The sequence below is a fragment of the Orcinus orca genome, chromosome 19 (assembly GCF_937001465.1).
Source record: "Orcinus orca chromosome 19, mOrcOrc1.1, whole genome shotgun sequence".
Classification (NCBI taxonomy): domain Eukaryota; kingdom Metazoa; phylum Chordata; class Mammalia; order Artiodactyla; family Delphinidae; genus Orcinus; species Orcinus orca.
Window position 1 is genome coordinate 21,565,328 of NC_064577.1, and position 23,457 is coordinate 21,588,784.

The following is a 23,457-nucleotide window of genomic DNA, read 5'->3' on the forward strand; positions in this document are numbered from 1 at the left end:
TCAGGGTAGGAATCTCTCAGCCAGTGTCTGGACACAGGGTTCTGTGTCCTTGTTTGTTGTAAATCCCTTGGAGTTACCTCTAACATTTTTTAAATGGATATCCCCCTCAGCATATTTATAATATAAATTATTTACCACATTAAAATCCAGGAATGACATTCTTAGAATGAGCAGGAGAACACTGGATGCCCCCCCAATGATCTATTACTTGGAGGATTTAAAATTCTAATGAGAAAACACTCACTCTCCTCACTCTCTCGGGCGTCAGCACAAGGCGGGAATCAGCTGCATCCTTTATTTATCCCTCTGATTTTCCAGAACCTTTCCCTTCCAGGAGAAATCTCTGGGCTCTGCGGGAACTGTGAGTGGTGGCCATCAGGTAAATCTGAGACTGAAAAGCAAGAGGAAAAGAGACAGAGGAGGAGATGAGAATCGGTGACGGGGAGAAGCAGGGGCATCCATGTTCAATCGCAGGCTGAGAGTCTGGGCTAGTCTCCAGCGAATCTAAGGACCACCAGGGTCTAGCCCCACTGGCCTTGTCACCTGGTGTGGGGACTGGGGACAGCCAAACCCCCATGGCCACTCTCAGAGAAATCAAGAAGGTGGGAGGGCACCCCTGAGAGCCAGATGGAAAATGGTCACGCTGTGAAATAATAAGATGCCCTTTCAGAAAAGTGAAGACTGTCCTCTTGGTTCTCAAAGACTTGCAAATACTCTGCGTCCTTCTGGAGGCATGCTGAAGCCTTCAGCCTTTGAGGGCAGTAATGGGAGTGCATCTGGGCTCAAAACCATCCAGCGCTCACTCCCTGAGGGTGCTGAGGATGACCCGTGTCCACCCCTCAGGTGCTGTGGGGCCTGATATCCCCTGATCACCGAGGACGGGAGGGGCCGCACAGACACTCCCCTGAACCACCGGGACCTTGGCTGGTGGGCTACAGTCCTTTAACAGATGCATGGTTTGCAAACATCTTGGGCCATTTTGGATGGTGGATTATCTATTCCTTGCTCCTTTTATACACAACTGTTTCATTTTGAGGAAGTCCAATTCATCTATTTTGTCTTTTGTTGCTTGTGCTTTTGGTAGATCTGAGAAATCATGACCAAATCCAAGGTCATGAAGATGTACTCTCATGTTTTCTTCTATGAGTTTTATAATTTTGGTTCTTACATCTAGGCCTTTGGTTCATTTTGTGTTGATTTTGTATACGGGGTGGGGGGAGGTAAGGGTCCAACTTTATTCTTCTGCATGTGGGTATCCAGTTGTTCTAGCACCTGTGCTAACTGTTTGGGAGAAAATACCTGCAAATGATGTGACCGAAAAGGGCGTAATTTCTAAAGTATACAAATAGCTGATACAACTCAAAAAAAAATCAAAAAGTGGGCAGAAGGTCTAAATAGACATTTTTCCAAAGAAGACATACAGATGGCCAATAGGCATGTGAAAAGATGCTCCACATCGCTAATTATTAGAGAATGCAAATCAAAACTACAGTGAGTTATCACCTCATAGTGGTCAGAATGGCCATCATTAAAATGTCTACAAATAAATGCTGGAAGGGGTGTGGAGAAAAGGAAACCCTCCTACACTGTTGGTGGGGATGTAAACTGATGCAGCCACTATGGAAAACAGTATGGAGGTTCCTCAAAACACTAAAAATAGAATTACCATATGAACCAGCAATCCCACTCCTGGGCATATATCCAGACAAAACTATAATTCAAAGAGATACGTGCACCCTAGCGTTCACAGCAGCACTATTCACAATAGCCAAGACATGGAAGCAAGCTGAATGTCCCTCAAAAGATGAATGGCTATAGAAGATGTGGTACATATGTACAATGGAATATTACTCAGCCATAAAACAGAATGAAATAATGCCATTTGCAGCTACATGGATGGACCTAGAGATTATCACACTAAGTGAAGTAAGTCATAGAGAGAACGACAAATACCATATGATATCACTTATATGTGGAATCTAAAATGAGACCCAAATGAACCTATATACAAAACAAAAACAGACTCACAGATTTAAGAAAACAGACTTGTGGTTGCCAAGGGGAAGACAGGGGGGAGGGATGGATTGGGAGTTTGGGATTAGTAGAAGCAAACTATTATATATAGGGTGGATAAACAACAAGGTCTTACTGTACAGCACAGGGAACTATATTCAGTACCCTGTAATAAACCATAATGGAAAAGAATATGAAAAACAGTATGTATATATGTATGTGTGTGTGTGTGTGTGTGTGTGTGTGTGTGTGTGTGTGTGTGTATGTCTGAATCACTTTGTTGTACAGCAGAAATTAACATGACTTTGTAGGTCAACTATTCTTCAATAAAATAAATTTTTTAAAAATTAGGCTGAGATTATACCATCAATTAATTTGAAGTCACTTTTATAAAGTAGACCTTATTTCCCTTGTCCTTTCATCCTGGGACAAATGTATAACAGATAGAAACTAACCTGGATTACTCCAGGCTGAACTCATATCACACAGAACTTTAATTGTTGAACAAACCATTAATACCAGTTACGCCATGGGATGTCCTGATTCAGTATCAAGTTTGTAAACCTTGTATCAAGCCTGCAGAATCCACTAAATTTGGAAATTCAAACTGAAATGACGCCAACTATCCCATGACTTCTCTAAAACTAGTTATACAACAATCTATTGGAAACCATATGCAATCAAATGAATGTAGACAGAAACAACTCTACCCTTCCTTTGTTTTCGTTTTAGATGAAGACGGTATTTAAGGTGATGTCTTGGGCCATTCCAAGGTGTTACTCAATTCCCTGGGTATCTCCCATGCACACAGGATGTACACGTGTTAGTTAACTTGTTTGTGCAACTACATGAAGGTAGTTAATACCACAAAACTGGATACGTAAAATGAATTAAACGCTAAAGTCATGTTTTGTATTTGTAATGACAATGAAAAAAAAGTGTAGTGCTGATATTTGTTACAAAAACGAACATTAAAAACATCTTTAGCGGCCCGGGCACGCCCAGTGTGGGCGCAGCGGCCCCGGCCCTGGGAGCGCCCTGGCGGGAGTGGGTGGCCGGGCGCGGAGGGGCGTGGAGGAGCCGAGCGGGCCAGCGGTGGGCCAGGGGCCGGGCCGGAGCCGGAGCCGCGGGGGCAAAGCTGCCGGGTGCTTCATGATGAGACATCTGGGGACACTTCTCTCTCCTTTGTGTAGTTGATAGTTTGGGCAGTGAAGAGATGGCTGACAGTGTCAAAACCTTTCTGCAGGACCTTGCCAGAGGAATCAAAGACTCCATCTGGGGAATTTGTACCATCTCAAAGCTAGATGCTCGAATTCAGCAAAAGAGAGAGGAGCAGCGTCGAAGAAGGGCAAGCAGTGTCCTGGCTCAGAGGAGAGCCCAGAGTATAGAGAGGAAGCAAGAGAGTGAACCACGTATTGTTAGCAGAATTTTTCAGTGCTGCGCTTGGAATGGTGGAGTATTCTGGTTCAGTCTCCTTTTGTTTTATCGAGTGTTTATTCCCGTGCTTCAGTCAGTAACAGCCCAAATTATTGGTGATCCGTCACTACATGGGGATGTTTGGTCGTGGCTCGAGTTTTTCCTCACGTCAATTTTCAGTGCTCTTTGGGTGCTCCCCCTGTTTGTGCTTAGCAAAGTTGTGAATGCAATTTGGTTTCAGGATATAGCTGACCTGGCCTTCGAGGTATCAGGGAGGAAGCCTCACCCATTCCCTAGTGTCAGCAAAATAATTGCTGACATGCTCTTCAACCTTTTGCTGCAGGCTCTTTTCCTCCTCCAGGAATTGAAATGCACCAGCGATTGTCAAACATAGAAAGGAATTGGCCTTACTACTTTGGATTTGGTCTGCCCTTGGCTTTCCTCACAGCAATGCAGTCCTCCTACATTGTCAGTGGCTGCCTATTCTCTATCCTCTTTCCTTTATTCATTATCAGCGCCAATGAAGCAAAGACCCCTGGCAAAGCATACCTTTTCCAATTGCGCCTCTTCTCCTTGGTGGTTTTCTTAAGCAACAGACTCTTCCACAAGACGGTCTACCTGCAGTCTGCCCTGAGTAGTTCAACTTCTGCAGAGAAGTTCCCCTCACCACACCCATCTCCTGCCAAACTGAAGGCTGCTGAGGGCCACTGAGTCGCCTGCCACCCAGAGGGGATGGGTGGGATTGGAAGGATGCCGCGTCAGCTCTTTTTCTTGTTCACCTCCCCGACCAGGGAAGGCAGGACCCACTCTGCCAAGGGCCCTGTGCATATTACCTTCTCTCTGAGGAATCGGGATTTTTGTCTGGTGCACGTAAGGCAGAATCGTCCTGACACCAGTATGGATTTTAAACACCGGTGAGTCTGAAAGGACCACAGGATTTTCTGCAGCTCTTTTCTAGCATTTGCCAGCCCCCGTGCCTGGACTGATTTGAATACTTTTTCTCCCTGTGCCATTTATCTTCCCACCTCCCCTTCCTGCCTTCCACCACCCTTGGATGAATGGATTTTTGTAATTCTAGTTGTTGTATTTTGTGGACCTGTTGTTTTGGTTTTTCTGTGAAGCACATATATTGGACGTGGGAAGTAAAGGAGACTCTGCTGCTCCTGGTCACTCCCGTTATAGCCATCACTGTCTTGTTTCTTATAACTCAGGCTAGATTTGGTCTCTTGCTCCACTGCAAAAAAAAAACAAGCCTGAAGAGATGGGACAGGAGGAAAGACCTCACAGCCAGATCTGCTGGGTTTTGAGGAGTGGTTTTCTTTCTTCCCCTTGAAGGGGAAAAAGCTTTTTTCACTGGTACATTTAAAGCTCCCCCAGCTATAGGGAGGTACCAATTTTGGACAAGTGCCACTGCAACACAGAATGCTCAGAGAACCTGAACTTTTAAACTCTGGAGGTCTGAACTTTATTGTTGGCCACTGCTGGGTCTGTCTGGTATTTCAAAGGAATATTGGGTGCTGCAAATAGGAACTGAAGGGGTAAACTTATTAAACCCATTAAACCTGTGAAAAAAAAAAATCTTTAGTGAAAAAAGCCATACAGAAAAGGCCACCCAGGGCTTCCCTGGTGGCGCAGTGGTTGAGAGTCCGCCTGCCGATGCAGGGGACACGGGTTCGTGCCCCAGTCCGGGAGGATCCCACATGCCGCGGAGCAGCTGGGCCCGTGAGCCATGGCCGCTGAGCCTGCACGTCCGGAGCCTGTGCGTATCACAAGGGGAAAAAGAAAAGAAAGAAAGAAAAGCCCACCCAGATCCCATACTCATCTTGTCTGCTTCAAATCCATCAAGGTTGTCCAAATGAGGGGAAAACTCAGTAATGGTTCCAGAAAAAGAAAACTGGATCAGGATGGAAAAAGACATTTTCATACAGTTGGGAGAGCAGATGAAAGCTGAAGTGGGCCTGTGTATTAAATTATAATGTGGACATCAGGATTTCCTCATTTAGGGATTATGTGCTGGTTCCTTGGGTAAAACACACTGAGCATTTTGTGTGAAGTGGCAAATGTGAGTACTTTTTGCCATTATTGAAACTTTTCTGTACATTTTAAGTTACTGGAAAGTAAATAACTTTTGTAAACAACCATGTCAGTACCATGCCAGAAAATCAGGTAAGACAGACATCAAACTTAGTTATAGAGGCCAAGACTTACCCAGACCACGTTCAACTAAAGTTGTGATACTTCCCTTGTAGGAGTCCACATGGTATTAACAGGCACCGTGGGAAGAGTATGTTAGTTAGCTACCATGTCGTGGGTCCTGTGGATTACCTGGGGTGCAGTAGAAACAGTGAGATTTTAGTATTACAATTTTTCACATTACTTCAAAAAATATGTTAAAAAATAAATTCAGTAAAGTTGCAAAATACGGAATCAATATACACAAATCAGTTTTATTTCTGCACACTAATAATGAGCCACCAGCCAGAAAAATCAAGAAGACGACCCCATTTACAACTCCATCAGAAAGAGCAAACTATTTAGCAATAAATTTAACCAAGGGCATGAAAGACCTATACTCAGAAAACTATAAAGCACTGATAAAGAAACTGAAGACACATGCTCATGCATCAGAAAAATGACTATTATTAAAATGTTTGGGGCTTCCCTGGTGGCGCAGTGGTTGAGGGTCCGCCTGCCGATGCAGGGGACGCGGGTTCGTGCCCCGGTCCGGGAGGATCCCACGTGCCGCGGAGCGGCTGGGCCCGTGAGCCATGGCCGCCGAGCCTGCGCGTCCGGAGCCTGTGCTCCGCAACGGGAGAGGCCACAACAGTGAGAGGCCCGCGTACCACACACACAAAAAATGTTCTACCCAAAGCCATCAACAAACAGTGCCAGGAAAACTAGACACCAGACTCCAAAGAACGACACTGGTCACCCACTGCACATAAAACTAACTAAAGTGCACAATATTCCACACTAAACCCTTTCTCTCCTGAGTGCCCTGAAGATGCACCCCACCCACCCTGCAGTCAGCTGCACAGGAAGATTTTCCACACTTGCTCATTTTTTCCTCTTGTGGAGTCTCCTCACCAGTGGTTCCTGAGAAAACCCAGCTCCTGTCAGGGTGGACAATGCCTCATGGTCCAGAAACCTAAGCCCTGACAGGAGACAAAGCTCCTGTCTGCTTGTCACAGAGCAAAGTCTGTGGGCAGGGTGCACCTGTGCCCCCAGGGTCAGACAGGTGGGTTCGGCGCCCCCTGTGGGACGTCAGAGAAGCGCCGGGAGTGCCGCACTCACAAACCCAGAGGCCTCATCTGGGAGGCAGCTCTGCTGTATATACTAAGTTTGGAAATCCAAACTGAAATGGAGCCAAGTATCTCTCTGTATCTTCTCAAAAGAGGGTTAAGGAACAATTAATCAGAAACCATATGTAATGAAATGAATGTAGACACAAACTTCGCAACTTAAACCAAAATTCACTCAAAATTGCCCATAGACAAATTTAAATTACCAAACTATAAAAATCCTAGAAAAAAAAGAAAATCTACATGACCTTGGGTCTGGTGACCTTACTCAGAAAACCAAAAGACAAACCACAAACTGCAAGAAACTATTTCCAAAACACGTATCTGATAAAGGATCTGTACTCAAATTATGCCAACACCACCATTAAAATTTGGTAAAGATTGAAACACACACCTGGCCCGAGAAGATAAACAGGCAGTAAATAAGCATACAAGAATATACTCAAGATGCTGGTGGATGCACGTACAACCAGCTTCAGAAGACAGTTTGGCAGTTTTTTCCAAATCTAAACATTCTCACCTTAGGATCCAAGAAGTGTGCCTCTTGTATTTAGACAACTGCTTTGAAAAACTGTGTTCAAACCAAAACTAGCATCAAGTAATGCACAGCAGCTCTATTATAATGGCTAAAAACTTAAAGATATCAGGATGTCCTTCTGTAGATGAATTCATAAGCAAATTAGGGCACATACATGTCAAGGGGAGCAGAATACACCACCCCCAAATATGCCCATTTGACAAAAGGATTATTTTGGACGGATTAATTTAAGAAACGGGGGCTTCCCTGGTGGCGCAGTGGTTGAGAGTCCGCCTGCCGATGCAGGGGACATGGGTTCGTGCCCCCGTCTGGGAAGATCCCACATGCCGCGGAGCGGCTGGGCCCGTGGGCCATGGCCACTGAGCCTGCGCGTCCAGAGCCTGTGCTCTGCGACTGGAGGGGCCACAGCAGTGAGAGGCCCGCATACCACATAAAAAAAAAAAAAAAAGAAAAGAAAAGAAAGAGACCCAGGAGAATCTTTCAAAACCAAGTAGAAAATGCCCTTTTATGAGGTAAATTTACAATTATTAAGGATATCTCCATTTGTAAGGGTATGTCCCTCTCTGGACCAGGAATTGAATGATGACTAAATATCAAGAAAAGCTTGTTGGGACTTCCCTGCTGGTCCAGTGGTTCAGACTCCATGCTCCCAATGCAGGGGACCAGGGTTCAATCCCTGGTCAGGGAACTAGATCCCGCATGCTGCAAATAAGAGCCCGCATGCCGCAACTAAAGATTCCACAGGCCTCAACTAAGACCCAGCGCAGCTAAGTAAATAAATGTTTGGAAAAAAAAAAGCGTGTCAATGAAACAGGCCTGGATATAAATCTGTGTAACAACCATACCCTTGTTTACTGTGCTTTGCCTAATAACCTCCCTTAAGTGGCTGCCTCCATTCCCTAACATCTTATTTTGTTCTCAGCAGAAGCATTTAAGGTAATGGCTTGGGCCATTTCAGGGAGTGACTCAGTTTTCCTGGGTATCTTTCAAGTATACAGGAGGTATGCATGGTATATATTAAATTTCTGATTGTTTTCTCCAGTTCATCTCCTTTTCATTACAAGGGAGATCTCAATGAAGAACACAGAAGAGTAGAGGGAAAATTATTTTTTCTCTCATATACATGCAATGCAATAGCATTCAGCAATATAAAGGAATGGACCATCAACCCGGGCAAAAAAAAAAAAAAAAATAGATGCATCTAACACTTACATTGCTAAGTGAGAGAATCCAGTCTGAAGTGCTACGCACTGTATGACCTCATTTACATGACATTCTAGAAAAGGCAAAACTGACACGGTAAACAGTTTATGGAATATGTTGTTGAAACAGTCCATATAATACTTTAGTGGTGAATAGCTGTCACTATGTGTTTGTCTACACCCACAGATTTTTACAACCCAACAAGTAATTTACAATCTATTCAAATTTAGCTACTTAGGATATGGGAGTGTCAAAGACTGGCATACAGAATGTAACAAAGAATCTAACTGATTTACAAATGTATGAAAAAACTCACTGTTGGTGGTGGGACAAAATGGGCTGACCTAAGTTAACTTTGGAAATGAGCAGACTCTGTAGGTCAAAGGCAAAATGTGCCATACATACACAGTGGACTCTATGTTCTTTCCCAGGAGGGGTAGCAGCTAACAGTACTGAAACTACGATATCAGTAATCGAATGGAACAAGCAGTGAATGTAATAAAGGACAAATGGAGGAAGCCAGGTTTCTGACCACTGGAGTGGGAAGTCACAGACAAAGAGAGAAGGTTACAATATTCATGTCATAACAGATCAGGTTGGAGATATCAGTATAAACTATCTTTAGCCTACACATAGTTCCACATGGAAACCTTTATAATTATGTGTATATGCACAGGCTGGGATACATGCACATATTTCCATGCACTGTCAGCCGAGCATATTTAGCTCCCACATGTAAGTTTTTAATACCATTCTCTAATAAAAGGAACAAGGGCTCTTTGAAGAAAGGGCTGATGCTAGGACTGAGACAGTAAATATATGAAGCAGGATAATCTTAAAATATCAGAAAGTAAAGAAGTACCAAAAATTTTTAAAAACCCACAAAAGAAAAATTATGTAAAATGAAAACAGGAGCAAATGGAAAAAGCTCTCAACAGCAAAAGCAAGAATTAACTAAGCAGTCTAATAATGTAGTGCTGGATTATAACCAAAAGTTTACAATAAATATTCACGTGTCCCAACTGGTAAAAATAAATTACATAGTTTTTGGTGAATGGTGTTAAATAGAAATCTCCTATGCAGAAAGCTTCTAAACAATGTATATAGCCACTCAGCTGTCCATCAAGGATGTGAAGCTAACCCCTCTCTCCTCAAGTGTGGCTTCTGCATTTATGACCTCCTCCTACATAAGACACACAGGATGGACATGGGAAAAAATTAACCTCACTGTGGGAAAACCTGACAAACGTTACTTCAGCTGGGTGATCAAAATTAAGAATATAAGGGAGAAGTTCCCTTAAGAGCCCGTCCTCTTGATATATAGTGAAGAGGAAGCACTTCACCTCTGTGGTCTGCTTTTTCAAAGCCAAGTCTAACCACGACAAAACCACCAGGCAAATCCCAGCGCCCGGCAGTCTATACAATACCTGAGCAGCCCTCCTCCATTCTGTCAAGGTCATGGAAACAAGGAGAGTCTGAGCAACTGTCAGAGCCAAGAGGAGACTAAACAGATGATGACCCCATGTCCTATGCAACCCTGGAACAAGGAAAGGTATAACAAAGGGAACGTGAATAGGGACTTCAGTTAATAATAAAGTATCAGTATTTCTTCATTATTTGTGATGATTCTGTAGAAAATTAGACAGGAAAAATTAAAAGTCAAATAAGAGAAAACTACTGTAACAGGAAATCTAGAGGAAACGGGTGATTTCTTTGTAAAAACACATTACCAAAATGAACCCTAAATTAAGGAAAACACAAAAAGACCAATTAATCACTGAGGAACCTCTTCCCCTACTGGTTATCCTATCACTGTTCCAGGCTTTCCCTCTCCCGGGACAGGGAAGGAACAGGGACAGAGCTGTTTGGCAGCTCCCCTAGTATATGACCCCACCCAGTGTCTTCACCTCCCCCAGCCATGCCTACCCAGTTAGGACACCTGAGGATGGATCAGGGATTATTGATTTGGATGTGTCAACTAGGACTTTTTTTTATTCCCAGCAACTGGACACACTTACTGAAGTAAAATAAATTAGTATTTATTGTAAGGGTATAAATACATTAATACTTGCAAGTGGCAAGTTGAAGAATGGGTTTGGACCTGGCAGGTCCAGGGGCTCACACTGTCTCAGTGTGACCTTGCTTCTCTCCAAACCTTTGTCCCGCTCAGTGCCTTTGGGGGACCCCATTCACAGGCACAGGCTCTCTCACTGCACTTGGGCCAACAGCTATTCTAGGCTGACAACCACTCACCATCCATTTTCCAAGAAAGAGTTTCTCCTTTTCCTGGATTCCAAGAAAGTCATGGTTTTAAATGCTTTTGGTCTGGCTTGGGTTACAGTCTCATACTTCACCCATCACCAGAAGATGGAAAATGGGACTGGCTAGATGTGGGCTGTAAACCCATCTTCGAGCTGGGTGGAACATGGGGTCATCCTTCTGGAACTGTTTGGACTGGAAGCAGGTGAGATGTAATTCTCAAAGGAAAACTGAGGCACTTGGGCATGACAACAGATGCTGGCCGGGAGAAAGCAACAGATTCTATGTCAATGACAGCTCACTGTACAGCACAGAATCTGACACAAAAGGAAGAAAGGGGTTCACTTAGGGTCAGGGGCTGCAGCTACTTATCCAGTGCTTTTACTGTCCTCCCAAGACTGCAGGAAGTTCTTTCACTTGCTGAAAAGGTAGGATTATTCTTGATGGTAAACTCAAGTCTCCTGCCTTGGGCACCAGGTCCTCACATCTCAGAGGCTGGCCCAGAACAGCCCATGTGCCGTCAGAAGACACACACACCTCATTCCTGCCCCTGAGAGGTGGGAGCCCTTGAGCTATGCCATCTCCCTGGCCATATTAATTGCCCATCCCTGAAAAACAATACTGCTCCTTTTCCAGTTTCTTCTGTCTCCTTTACTAAGGGAAGAAACCAAATGCTAGGGTGGTAAGGAAACTCTTGTGCAATGAAGTAACGGGAGGCTCGAGAATTATTCCATGCCATGGGACCCATAGTTGGCAGGCTTTCTAGAGGCCACATGGATGCATATGGCTCTCCAAGACAATGGCAGTGGCAGTGTAAACCTCACACTGGGATGTCCAGTTGCTCCCATATCTTTGATTCTTAATGAATATGAATGTCAAAAGTTTCTAAACACTGAAAGGACAAAGGATTGCAGGGCCATGGTCTGCTGTATGGTTGTGTCAGGGACACAACAATGTTTAGAGGATTGTCACCTCTCTTGGCAAGCTACAAGGCTGTGAGGGGGAGGCCTTTTTCTCAACCACATGGATGTTGGTAGTTGAAACTTCTCAAAGGAATGTCTACACTGCCCAGGTAGCTCTTGAATTGCCCGGCAGCATGGTCAGCTCCGTATCTGTACATGATGGCCTGACAATGCCCAGGCTGGACTGAGCCAGAGGACCACAGATGCCTGCCTGGATAGTCAGAGGTCGAGGGCTGTCCTGCCTGAGACTTGATCATCTATTCATGCCCACTCAGATGGGTCAAAGGATGCCTCCAGTGCCAGGAGGGCCCCACCAGCCCTCAAGAAGGCAGCATCCGGGGGCCGGCAGGTCACTGCACCCAGTTCTGTAAATATCCACACGTGTCCACTGAGTGCCCTCCTGTCTGGGCTGTGCTGGAACCTGGGGCTGCCCAGGCAGAGTAGGGCCAGCATCACCCTTCCCAGGTGGGAGGTCAGAAGGAAACCATGCATGACTTCTGACACCCTCCCCAATCCTTGACAGAGGTTGAGCTGGATAAGAAACAGTCCGAGACACGAACAGACATTTCATTCTTCTCTCAGAGCCCAGGACTGTGGGTAGGAAGGCCAGAAAAACAGTTATTGACCTCAGCTCCCTGACTCCTGTTTGACCCAGGGCAAGTCCTATCCATTCTGGAGGCTTCAGAGAGAAGAAGAGGGGAGGGCAATGAGGGCCAATTGTGCTTAAACCTAACTCTAACCTTTACCCTAAGAACCCTAACCTCTAACCGTAACCCCCTAAACAACCCTAGCCTCAGACCGCTAGACCCTCGCCCCTGACCCCCAAACTCTAATCCCTGACCATGACCTTTAACCACAACCCTCTACAATGACTCTCCAACAATGACCCATAACCCTAAACCGTGACCCCTGAACCCTCACACTGACTCAACCCCAGGCCTAAAGCCTGGCCTAGTGGGTACCGAGAAAGGATCTATGAACTCTGAAATAAACCAAGGAATTAAATCTTCCTGACCATGAATTTAGCAATGGTTTCTTAGATTTGACAGTAAAGCATAAGAAATGAAAGAAAAAAATAGATAAATTGGATTTCCTCAAAATTACAAACCTTTGTGCATTAAAAGAGGCTATCCAGAAAGTAAAAAGATAGCCCACAGAATTGAAAAAAATACTGGCACATTATATATCTGATAAGACTCTTTATCTAGAATATACCCAGGACTTTTACAACTCATCAACAAAAAGACAAACAATACCATTTTTGAAACGGACAAATGACTTGCATGGACTGTCCTCCAGGCAAGACATACAAATGGTCAACAAGCACATGAAAAGATATCAAACATCAGTGGCGCAGTGGTTGAGAGTCCGCCTGCCGATGCAGGGGACACGGGTTCGTGCCCCGGTCCGGGAAGATCCCAAATGCAATGGAGCGGCTGGGCCCGTGAGCCATGGCCGCTGAGCCTGCACGTCCAGAGCCTGTGCTCCGCAATGGGAGAGGCCACAACAGTGAGAGGCCCGCGTACCGCAAAAAAAAAAAAAAAAAAGATGTCAAACATCAGTAGTCATGATGAAAATGCAAATTAAAGCCACAGTGTGATGCCCCTTCACACACGCTAGAATGAAAATAACAAAATAATAAAAATAATTAAAATAAATTTTAAAATAAATAAATAAAAGTAACAAATGTTGGCAACAATGTAAAGAAATTGGAACCCTTAAAAGTCATGTGTGGAGATGTACAATGGTGCAGTCTATGTGTACAAAACTTTAGCATTTATTCAAAAATGTAGAATATAATTACCATGTGGTTCAACAACTCTACTCCTACATATATACCCAAACAATGGAAAACAGGTGTTCAGACAAAAACTTGTACACCAACTATTCATAGCAGCACTATTCACAATAGCCCAAGGTAGAAAAGATTAAACGTCCATCAGCAGGTAAATGGATAAGCAAAATAAGGAAGATCAATAAGCTGCATTATTCTGTCATATAAAGGAATAAAATAAAATCATACAGCTGCTGCGGAAAACAGTATAGTAGCTCCCCAAAAACGTAAACATGGAATTAACGTATGATCCCTTGATTCCACTCCAGGGTGTACACCCAAAATATTAGAAAGCAAGGACTGGAACAGACATTTGTACCCCATATTCATAGCAACATTATTCACAATAGCCAAAAGGTGGAAGCAACACAACACATCCTTCAACAGATGAATGGATAAGTGCAGTGTAGTATATACGCAATGGAGTATGATTCAACTTTTAAAACTAAGGTAATTCTCACACAGGTTGCAATGCAGATGAACCCTGAAGTCATTATGCTAAGTGAAACCAGCCAGACACAAAAGGACAAACGTTCTATGATTCCACTAGTATGAGGTATGCAGATAAGTCAAATCCAAAGACAAAGAATAAGGTTGCCAGGGGTTGAGGGGAGTTAGTGTTTAATGGCTACGGTTTCACATGGGGAAAATAAAAAAGCTCTGGAGATGGATGGTGAGGATATTTTTACAACAATGTGAATGTAGTTAATGCCATAGAACTGTATACTTAAAAATGGTTTAAATGGGGCTTCCCTGGTGGCTCAGTGGTTGAGAGTCCGCCTGCCGATGCAGGGGACACGGGTTCGTGCCCCGGTCCGGGAAGATCCCACATGCCGCGGAGAGGCTGGGCCCGTGAGCCATGGCCGCTGAGCCTGCGCGTCCGGAGGCTGTGCTCCGCAACGGGAGAGGCCACAACAGTGAGAGGCCCGCGTACCACCAAAAAAAAAAAAAAAAAAAAAGAGTAGTAGCCCCCGCTCGCCGCAAGTAGAGAGCCCGCGCACAGCAATGAAGACCCAACACAGCCAAAAAATTAAAAATAAAATAAATTTTATTTAAAAAATGCTTTAAATGGTAAATGTTACGTGTTTTTAATCCCAATGGAAAAAATGAATGAAATAGTGATCAATGTTACAATGCGGATAAACAGAGAAAACATCCCAAGTGAAAGAAGCCATACAGAAACCCACCCAGATCATGCTCATCTTGTACACTTTCAATCCAGCAAGGTTTTTAAAGTGAGGAAAAGCCCCAGTGATGGTTCCAAGAAGAGAAAACTGGATTCGAATAGCAAAATACATTTCCACAACGCTGGGGCAGCTGGTGAAAGTTGAAGCAGGTCTGTGGATAGGATTATAATGTGGAAATCATAATTATTCCTCATTTTGGGGTTATGTGCTGGTTCCCTGGGAGAGTGGCCCTCACACTCTCACAGGGTAAAACAAACTGGAGTATTCTGTGAATGTGGAAAACTTTATACTGCTATTTAAAGTTTTTTATACACTTAAAATTTACTAGAAAATAAAGTACTTATCAAACCAACCATGTCATACCATGCCAGAAATACAGACATCAAACTCTGTTATAGAGGCCAAGCCCTACCCAGGTCCAGTTCACCCACAGTGGGGATGCTAATCACCCTTGTAGGAGTCCACATACTACAAGAGGCACCATGGGAAGATTATATTGGGAGCCACGATGTCTTGGGTCCTGTGGATGACCTGGATGTAGTTGAAACAGTGGGATTTCTGAATTCTAGTTTTCCACATCCAACCACCAAAAAACTGTTACAACTAACAAATGAATTCAGTAAAGCTGCAAGATACAAAAAATAAAAAACAATGCACAAAAATCATTTGTGATTCTATACACTGATAATGAACCATCAGAAAGAGAAATATTTTTTTTAATCCCACTTACAATTGCATCCAAAAAGATAACTAGGAGTAAATTTAATCAAGGACGTGAAGGACCTGCACACTGAAAACTGGAAGACACTGATAAAGAAAACTGAACAGACAAAAATAAATGGAAATATACCCCGTGTTCATGGGTAAAAAGAATATTGTGAAAATATGCATTCTAAAGTGGGACTTCCCTAGCCATCCAGGGGTTGGGACTCTGTGCTCCCACTGCAGGGGGCGCAGGTTCCATCCCTGGTTGGGGAACTAAGATCCCACATCCTGCATGCCACATGGTGTGGCCCAAAATTTTTTTTTAAGTAAAAAAAAAATGCATTCTAGCCAAATTAATGTACACATTCAACGCAATCCCTACCAAAAGTCCAATGACATTTTCCATAGAAACAGAACCAACAATCTTAAGACGTGTGTGGAGCCACAAAGGACCCAGAAGAGCCAAAGCGACCCTGAGGAAGGAGAACGGGCTGGAGGCATCTCGCTCCCTGACTTCACACTTCATTACGAAGCTACAGTCCCAAAGAAGTGTGGAACTGGCACAAAAACAGGCACACGGACCAGAGGAACAGAGCAGAGAGCCCAGGAATCAACCTACAGGTATGTGGTCAGTTAATTCACAAGTAAGGAGCCAAGAACATACACCAGGGAAAGGACAGTCCCCTCAATAAACGGTGCTGGGAAAACCAGACGCCACACGCCAAAGGACAACACTGCGCTCTGTCTACACCACACACAAAAGGGGCCAAAAACCCAGTTTCCCACATCAAGCCCTTCCTCTCCTGGGTCCTCTGAAGACAGACACCCGCAGCAGTCAGCCACGCACAGGAACCTTCTGCCCACTTTTCCTCACCTTCTCCCTCAGCGGCATCACCTCCCGGCGGGTCCTGAGGAGACCAGGCTCCTGTCTGCATGAACTGGACCCCACAGTGTCCCAAAGCTGAAGCCCCAGCGGGTCCTGAGGAGACCCGGCTTCTGTTAGTGTGGACTCGACCCTGGGCTGTCCCGAAGCCCGGCCATCAGCGTGGACTCGGCCCCGCGTGTCCCAGAAGCCAAAGCCCCAGCGGGTCCTGAGGTGGCAGGGCTCCCATCATTTGCGCATGGCGCCAAGTCCGCAGGCAGAACGGGCCTTCCCACGGAGGGCCAGGGAGGCGGGCTCACGTTCCCTGCCAGCCAATGGGAACGTGCAGACCAAGCCACCTCCCAGTTCAGTGGAGGCCCCGCTCCCTGCAGGCACTTCCGCTGCATCCACTAAACTGTGGAAATGCAAACTGAAATACAGTCAAGTACCCCATGACTTCTCCAAAATAGTTAAGAAACAACTGGAAACTGTATGAAATGAAATGACTAGACACAAACTTTAAAACTTACGCCAAACTCACTCAAATTTATTAACAGACATTTAAAATGTGAAACTATCAAAATTACAGAGATAAACACAGAAATACATGACCTTGGGTTTAGTCTCTCGATCATGAGCTTTGAGTTTTAACACACAACACAAAAAGCCAATCCACAAAAGAAAAAAGTAATATTATGGACTTTATCAAATTAAAGATTTCTACTCTCAAAGACGTTATTCAGAAAATCAAAAGACAAGACACAAACTGGGAGAAAAATATTTGCAAAACTTGTATCTGATAAAGGATCTGGACTCAGAATAGACAAAGACCTCTAAAACAACCCCATAAAAAAAAATGGGTGAGGATCTGATCTGGACACCCAGCCAAAAAAGATATACAGATAGTAAAAATCATACAAAAACAAGCACAACATCATATACCATTAGGGAATTACAAATTAAAATCATGAGATATCACAGCACACCTATTAGCACTGCTAAACTCCAAAAATATGACAATACCAATTGCTAGAGGGTGAGGAACAACAGGAACTCTCCCTCATTGCTGGTGGGATGCATGTACAGCCACTTTGTAAGACAATCTGGCAGTTTTTTCCAAAGCTAAATAAGTCTTACCTTGGGATCCAACAATTGTGCTTCCAGTATTTAGGCAACTGCTTTGAAAATCTATGTCCAAATGCAAACAAGGATGCAATTAGGCACAGCAGCACTATTCATAATGGCTAAAAACTTGAAGAAATCAGGATATCCTTCAAAAGATGAATGCATAAGCATCCATGTCAAGGCAAGCAGAATATGCCACCCCAAAATATCTCCCTCTGGCACGAGGATTATTTCAGTCTGATGTTTTAAAAAAAAGAAAAAAGGAATCTCAGAAAACTGAGTAGAGATTGCCCTTTTGTGAAGGACATTTACAATACAGAAATCTCCATTTATAAGGGTATGTCCCGCTTTGCACCAGAAATAGAAGGATAATGAAATCTCAAGTAACACTTATCAAGGGAGATGTCCTGACTTAAATGTGCAAACAATCATACCCTTCTTTACTGTGCTTTGCATGATAATCTGCCATAACTGGCCTTCCCCCCGTTCCCCAACATCTTTCTTCTGTTTTTAGCTGAAGACGGTATTTAAGGGGATCATTTCAGGGAGTGACTCAGTCTTCCGTGGTATCCCCCCTGTATTCAGAAGGTATACATGTCATTAAATTTGTTTTTCTCCTGGTAATCTTTTATTACAGGGGCAGGGGGGGGTCTCAACCAAGAACCTAGAAAAATAGAGGGAGAATTGTTTTTCCTCCCATACACGTGCAGTGGAATCCTACTCAGCAGAAGGAATGCACCACCAACCTATGGAAAGACACGGATAAATCCTCAGTATGTACTGCCAAGTGAAAGACTCCGGTCTGCGGAGGCTGCACACAGTATGACCCCGTCGATGACATTCCGGGAAAGGCGAAGCCACGTAGATGATAAGCAGATCATGGGGTGGGGGGTTGAAGTAGTCCATGTGATACTCTAGGGTGGATACCTGTCACTATGCATTTGTCTAAGCCCACAGATGTGCATAGCCCAAGGGGCCAATCATAATCTATTCAAATTTAGTTATTTAGAATGTAGGCGTGTTGCAGGATGGAATACATAATGTGACAGAGTCTAAATGTATTAGAAATATATGGAAACAACTCACTGTAGGGGATGGGGTAAAAGGTGCTGACCTAAGTTACCTTTGGAAATGAATGGAACCTGTAGACTAAAGGCAAAATGGACCGTATATAAACAGTGGGCTTTATTTTATGAAGTTCTTTCCAGGGTGTAGTAGCTAACAATTCTGAAACCTCTGCACATGTAACCTGGAAAGGAGCAATGCACAGATAAATGGCAGATGGTGGGAGCCAGGGAGCCAGCCACAGCCTTGCTGTGGGCGTGGGAAGTTACAGATAAGCAAGGGGAGAGCCTCTGCCCTCGTAATCCTGGATCTGGGCTTCCTGGGAGGATGCTGACTGGCCAGGGGAAACACACAGATCTTCATGCTGGGAAGACCCTGCAGACACAGGAACTTCACACCCCATCTTTCCACCCATATCTGCTGGAAACACCCAGTACTTTGTAATCAGTCACTTGCAGCTTTTAAGACATTCTCATCCCTAAGCAGATAAAGGAGCATGAGGGTCTTGCTTACCCCTAAGCTGTCCCAGAATCCAGGCCCTGGGGGTGGAGCCAGGTTGGGGGTTCCTGGGCCTCTGAATCCAGGCCCTGGGGGTGGAGCCAGGTTGGGGGTTCCTGGGCCTCTGACCAGCAGGTGAGAGGAGGGAGGAAGACCTGTCCTGAGGACAGAGGTTCCCTCAAGTCTGTGAGCCCAGGAGCCCCGATGGGGTTCATTCCCAGTGCGGACATGGGCGAGGCCTGCAGTGGTTCTCTGTTCCCCCTGGGCCCTTTGATGAAGCCATGGCAGCACTGGGCCCAGACGACTCCTGGCGGTGTCTCAAACTCTGACACAACGGCTTTACAAACGAACAAGAGAATGAAGGTCAGCCCCTGATGGCCACTCCTTTCTGGCTCTGAGTTGCTTCCACCAGGACCGCAGTCACCTGCACAGTCTGCTGTGACCTACCTGTCCCCACTGGCCTTTTCTCTCCCTCCCTGTGATGATTCCAGTGACATTTCCAGCCCGGACCCCTCTCCCAGGCCAGACACCTCTGTCCAGCCGCTGCATCCCCGTCTCCCTTGGGGGCTAACAGGCCCCTCAGAGGACTGGGATGCTGCAGTTCCCCACACCCAGGAGCAGCCCCACCTTCCCAGGTTGCTTAGCCCAGGCACTGGGTGTAACCGAGCAGGACCCTACGGGGCCTTCCTAGGACAGACCCCTCCCCCACATCCTCTGCTGTAGCTCCTCTCTGAAGTACCTGGATAACAGTGTCTGATGCACACTTCCTGAGTTGTTTTACAGATGCTAAAACCACCACCAAGTGGAAGAAATTAACTACTTGATGATCATGAACAGGTAGCCCCAGAGATTCTGTTTATAATTTATAATGTTAACCGCCTGTTACCTCATCTTCAACTAGAGAACGGTGCACCAGCTGATCACATACCCTGCGACCCCCCTCCTTCACCTGGCCTTTAAAATTTCCTTGCTGAAATCACTCAGGGACTTCGGGGTTTTAGAGCACAAGCCACCTGTCCTCCTTGTACTGGCACTTTTACAATTAAAGCTGCACTTTCCTTCTCCACAACTGGTGTCAGTAGACTGGCTTTACTGCACTCGGGCAAGCAGACCCAAGTTTGGTTAGGTAACACTGGGGTCTCCCAGGTTCCCACCCTCCTTGTGCCCCAGTGACTGTCATCTGCTCCTCCAGAGTCTTGTTGTAGCAAAAATAGAAATGAAGTTTTCCCTCCCCTGAGAACAAGGAAAATAAAGGGAACAGTGAACAGGCTAGAGAAGAAACATAACCTGGCCTGAAAGAGTTCATCACTTCTTGTTTTACTTTGTCACTCATTTGTAGTCACTAGATTTGTACTTTACAAGACTAACCTCACTCCATGACACTATGTAATTTACCTTTGGCACCCATCATCCCTAACTCTGTGAGAGCTACATCCCCTGCCTCTCACTCCCTAACCTTATTATGTCCAGCACTAACATTCTACACGCCCCTCCTAACAAATCACCCCCTATGGTTTTTGCATTTCAGAAACGAGGTCACCGCCGATAAGCCAGAGGCAAACGGACGCAATTACCAGACTGCTGGACCCCAATTATCACGCAGCCTGATGCCAGCTATGACTGTTTTAAAATAATGCAAAGGAAAGGAGGAATGCAAGACCTTCACTACTTTGATCCTCATCCTATACCCCGACTGCGAGAGCCCCACATATAAAATCTTCCCTGATTCTCGAGGAGGGGTGCCCAGTTCTTGAGGCGCTAGCCAGCTGTGTCTTCCCTGCTGCCTGACAGAAAAATAAAGCCATCTCTCTCTTCCTCCAAAACCCGTCCTCGTATTTCTGTTCAGCCTTGGTGCACAGGGAAGCCGAGATTTCGACAACAGTCTGTGGCCAGTTCCCACACTAATTCCCCTCTACGCCCACAGCCCTGGCCCAAGCCCGATCTTGTGCCTGGTTCCTCCATCAGGCCTGACAAAGCTCCCTGCCCCATGGTGCGTCTCACATCCCACCCCAACGTGGTCTTTCTGAAGCATAAACGAGACTGACTCTCTCCCACCTGTAATCCCCCAAATGTTTCCCCACTTTCACTAGGGCACCTGCCGGAAGAGACACCTGCCAAGGCCCTGAGAGTCCCCGGCATCCCCACTAGGCTGCTGGCTCCTGAGCTCCCTGACAATGGGCACCTCAGCAGGCCGGGAGACACGGCAGGAAACCCCAGAACTGCTCACCTCAGGACGGGGCAGGCACTGCCACAGCCTCATCAAAGACAGCAGAGAAGGGTTCCCCAGCTGGGACACAAACTCTGCACGAGTGGCCTCTCCTTGAGCCATTACATCACCTCGTGTGACTTGAGGGAAGGAAGGACCGAAGCACACTTGGTTCCTAAGGAGGATGGTATAGGCTCAATCACGTCCCCCCAAATTCACATGCTGAATCCCTAACCCCCAGGACCCCAGGATGTGGCTGTATTTGGAGATGGGATTTTTAAAGAGGTGATCAAGGTAAAAATGAGGTCACTAGGGTGGATGCTAATCCAATAGGATTGATGTCCTACAAGAAGAGATTAGGACACAGATAGGCACAGGGGGAGACCATGTGAGGACCTGGGGAGAAGACGGCTGTCTAAGCACCAAGGAGAGAGGCCTCAGGAGAAGCCCGCGTGCACATGCCTTGATCTCAGCATCCAGGACTGGGAGATAGGTCTGTTACCCAAGCTGCCCTGTCTGTGCTATTTGTTACGGTGGTCCTGAGCAGACTCACACGCAGGGTAACTCAGGGCTCAGACTGGACAGAGCCCACTCTCCATCCCCCTGTACGTGAGTTACAGGAGCCCCAGGAACTGAGGAGGGGGTCCCTGAGGGGAGGCACAAGATACAAGATGCTAGGCATTAACATGGCTGCATTCATGTTAAACGTGCCCGAAGTCCAATCCCACGAGATGCTTTTGTCCTGTATGTACATCGGCACCTTCAGTCTGAACTGCAGATCTTTGGCTTCACCAGCTCCACTGAGAGCATTAGCTACCCTGCTGTGGACCGTCTCCTATAGGATTTCCAGAACCACAAAGCATCGAAGCTTCACAGGACCCAGTGTCTGTGCGCTACCAGGTGTGTCCAGGTGACCCTCACAGGAGAGCCGTGCAGCTGCCCGTGAGAAACCATTTCCCTTTTTCCTGTTCACAGCTACCCTGCACCTCCCAGCCTTCCCAGCTGGGGTGTAGTGCCTCGTGTTACCAAGAGGAAGGGGTGGAGGTGGTGAGGGCCTTGGCCAGCCTGCATCCTAGGACGGAGGGCATGATGCCCACCTGGTCACCCCACCCTGCTTGTTGGAGCCCTCACCTGGAAGCAGGAAGGAGAAACCAGGGGGACAGAGCCTGGGCCCCCACACCCACCTGCCCTGGTCTCTCGCAAGAAGGGGACAGAGACATCTTGAGCTTCAGCCCAGTTTTGGGAGACACTTTGTTTCAGCAACAAACATTTGCCTTAAAAGCCAAGGTGCTTTACAAACCCCTCCCCAGCTGTCACAGAAAGGCTTCATCTCATCACACTTTTCTCAAACCCCAGCTCACGCTGAGACCACCTCTCAGGTGATGGTGCTTCAGAGCAGCCCCTTTAAAAGATCCCAGGAGTTCAGCTCTCCCAGCCCTGCCTTCAGTTTAAGGGAGAAGTTTCCTTGACAACCAAGCTTCGCAATCTCCCAAACTCTTCTCCTTCAAACATTCCTATTCTAGGCTTGATGAGCCTAAAGTGACAGTGCTGTCATCATGTGCCAGAGAGTGACTCCTCCAAGCCCGTAGTTATTGGTTACATGATGCTATTGATGATGAAATCCCAGGAGAGCCAGCTTTGCAATATAACCATTTCTGGACTCGGCACTGGGTCCCTTTCCACAGACAGAGTGGAGTGGCTGTTTGCACGTGCCCCGTGGTGGAAGAGTTCACCTAATGCAGCCAGGACTTCATCCTTTCCAGGTGATTCCAGGGTCCTCACTGTGCCCAGACCCCACCCACATGGCTGCTGTCTGTGCCAGTCTATATGGGACTCTGGTAATCTCCTAAAATGAGGGTTATTTTATATACAGGCAATGGGTTGAATGCTGGCCCCGAAAGATGTGCCCCCCAGAACACGTGAACAGGACCATATCTGGGAAAAGGGTCTTCGTATATATAGTTAAGGATCTCGAGGTGAGGTCATCCTGGGTTAGGGTGACCCTCAATCCAATTGAGAGAGTCCTTATGAGACACAAAACAGGAGAGACTCAGACACAGAGGAGAAGCCACGAGAAGACAGAGGCAGAGACGGGAGGGATGCAGCCGCAAGCCTGGGGACGCCTGGAGCTCCCAGAAGCTGGAAAAGGCAGGAAGAACCCTATCCTGGAGCCTCTGGAGAGACTTCTGTCCTGCAACACCTTGACCTCAGATGTCTGGTCTCCAGGACTGGGGGAGGATGAATTCCTGTTGTTTTCAACCACCCAGCTTGTGGTCATTTTT

At 46.0% G+C, this 23,457-nt stretch overlaps 1 protein-coding gene and 1 long non-coding RNA gene across 2 annotated transcripts in view; one reads left to right on the top strand and one right to left on the bottom strand.

The window, feature by feature from the left end:
* Positions 1 to 23,457, bottom strand: part of LOC117203522 (uncharacterized) — a 41,747-nt gene that overhangs the window by 14,431 nt on the left and 3,859 nt on the right. Inside the window, exon 2 of the long non-coding RNA XR_004486301.2 lies at positions 245 to 391. This is a non-coding gene — a long non-coding RNA (uncharacterized LOC117203522). The remainder of the gene's footprint in view (positions 1 to 244; positions 392 to 23,457) is intronic.
* LOC101281755 (etoposide-induced protein 2.4 homolog) lies at positions 3,074 to 5,007 on the top strand. Its single transcript, XM_033438303.2, is given in 2 exon segments — positions 3,074 to 3,785; positions 3,788 to 5,007. Coding segments are annotated over 2 exon segments (909 nt in total). The 5' UTR covers positions 3,074 to 3,229; the 3' UTR covers positions 4,141 to 5,007.